The 2,389-nt window shown below is 43.5% G+C and overlaps 1 protein-coding gene across 1 annotated transcript; it reads right to left on the reverse strand.

Moving 5' to 3' along the window:
• Positions 1-447: 447 nt before the first annotated feature.
• Positions 448-1,448, reverse strand: tcima (transcriptional and immune response regulator a). Its single transcript, XM_084694896.1, has one exon. It carries the CDS (start codon positions 1,342-1,344, stop codon positions 1,042-1,044), a length of 303 nt encoding a protein of 100 aa, XP_084551022.1. The 5' UTR covers positions 1,345-1,448; the 3' UTR covers positions 448-1,041.
• Positions 1,449-2,389: the final 941 nt, after the last annotated feature.

Genomic DNA, 2,389 nt, shown 5'->3' on the forward strand with positions numbered 1-2,389 from the left:
TTTCATTACCACTATTTATAATACAATTTAGACGTTCAAAAATGTTAATAAAAAAATGTTCCCCCACAATATCTGAGCTGTCAGATTTCACATGAAATGTATTCGAAATGGTTACCTGATTTAATAGTAAGAAACAACGCAAGTGGCCCAATAGGTCTGTGTGTCAAAATGATAGGCTATGTCATATTGAAAAATTGTACATTGTTTGGTACAGTATAGGCTCACTAGGCCTGTAAGTACATCTCAATATAGGCCTGTTTTCTTTTGTCCTTATCAGTGGTGTCACACACCATTTCAAACACATTTACCTCACCTAGGAAGATTGAGGAATTCACCTCATTTTCAGAAAATGGGTTCATCACACCATACCCATAACACCATGTGTTAGCTCAGGATATTCAGTAAAACACCAGAGGACTCGATAAAGAAGGATAAGAACTGCATAAGTAGGTTAATGTGTAATAATTTATTGAAAGACATTGCAAAAAAGACAAGGGACATAAATGTAGGCCTATGTCATGACGCTATAACATGTTCGTGGCAAATACGTTAGTGGCCACCAATAAACAGTGTTAGCATGTAGCACAACGTGTAACAGACACAGACAAGGCATACGGTTTGTTCTCAGAACAGGCTATTCAAGGCAGTGTCTTCGGCTGCAGTCTGACGATCACAGTTGTAGGAAATCAGCACCTATGAGGTGCAAAGCAGTCTCGCATCCACAAGAATGCATAAATCTGAGGGAGAGCGTTTGCGTGAACGTCCTGTTGCTGGGGACTGGTCTCACGCAGGTATTCCGCATCATTCCACCTCCTTCTCTCTATCCCTCCATCGCGCTGTGTCCGCGCGAGTCCGGTCATTTTGCACGGAGTTCATCTCATCTTCACCGCTTAGCCCACGCGAGAGGCCACTGGCTTGACTGTACATCCATGCCGCTTCTTGACCGGCGACAGGCTCGTGTCACCTGTCAAATTACCGCTCACATCGTATGTTAGTGCACATCATTTTCAGCTCATGCGGAGCTGATAGCCTATAAAGCAGTCAACGCAGTTTGAGCAGGTGGCGAACCATGCCTGCAATCTGGAGGAACTTGTCCTTCTTTCGCTGCTTAAGCGCCATCAGGGCTTTGGCTGTCTCCTCCGGGTCTTGGGTGAAGGAGAAGATGCTTCTCACCCTCTCCTCCGCCTTCATGTCCCCTGTTTTCTGGAACAGCCTCATCAGTGAGTCTTGGTTGACGTTCTCGAAAATGTTGGGCACGGCTTTCTTGCGGTATGCGGTGTCAAATTTGTTCCCATGAACCGAAGGGCTGACACGGCGGGAGTCGGATGAGACGTAGGTAGACATCTTGTCTGAACAGGTTTAGTGCTCCCCCAAAGCTGTTTTGACCACGCCGTTGCCTGTTGTAAGAACTTGACGCGACTGGAGTGAGTGAGCAGTGAGACATCAGCCCGCGGTATTTAAGGGCTGCTATGGGCGCTCGTAACAAGACCCACTTCCAGAAGTGACATCACTAGTTGTGTTACGCTCCCGGAGGAACCGCCCCTTTCCGTTGTTGGCACAATACCGAGCAGAGCTGCGCCCGGTCAGGAATTATGAGCTGAGATTGCCAAACACTAACTTCAACCCAGTGCACCGAGAAGCACGATAAACGTCTGTGTAAACATTATGTTGCCTTTGGCATCTTATTGTCATACAAAACATTAACGAATTTGTTATGTATAATATATTAATGTATTGCATAGTGTCCATTTCAGATGTTCTTTCAAATTTATTCTTTTAATAAATAAATAAATAAATAAATAAGAGGTCACACAGTAAAGCAAAGTCATATACAGCATTATATAAATTGCTATTTTTGTTTAAGCCCTGAACACTTTATCCTGTAAATTATTCAAGAGTGTCTTCTGAAGATGAGAACAGAATAGTTTAACAGCTATTTCATGAATCCTCATAGACCTACTGGTACATTCCTCCAAGCATTATGCCAATGAAAGTTTTTCTTATTTTCCCCTCTGTATCTACAGGAAATCAGACAGTTAGTAGTTTATATTGGTGAGAAACGTTAGACTCTCAAACCCCTCTGGGAAACGTGTTTCTGGCCAGCCATCTCTCCAAGACTAGCTTCTCTAACTTTTCTTTGTCCTTATGAACAAACTTCTTCAAGCAAAATAGGGTGTTGGGCTTTTTATTACAATTTACAAGACAAATATAGATGCAATATGCCAGTATATTCCAGTTAAAGTCCCTGTCAACTCTCTCTGTATTTGGCCACCCTCCATGTTTCCAGTGAATGAAGGCGAGCTCTCTGTGTTTATTGTTCTGGTGTGTAGGTGTGTGTGTAGGTGTGTGTAGGTTTGTGTGTGTGTGAGGCGGGGACTGCCCCAGAAGA

The sequence above is a fragment of the Hypomesus nipponensis genome, chromosome 28, assembly GCF_054491055.1.
Source record: "Hypomesus nipponensis isolate SF chromosome 28, ASM5449105v1, whole genome shotgun sequence".
Classification (NCBI taxonomy): Eukaryota; Metazoa; Chordata; class Actinopteri; order Osmeriformes; family Osmeridae; genus Hypomesus; species Hypomesus nipponensis.

Coding starts and splice junctions, on each gene's coding strand:
- tcima (XM_084694896.1), bottom strand. CDS start 1,344: ATGTCTACCTACGTCTCATCCGACTCCCGCCGTGTCAGCCCTTCGGTT.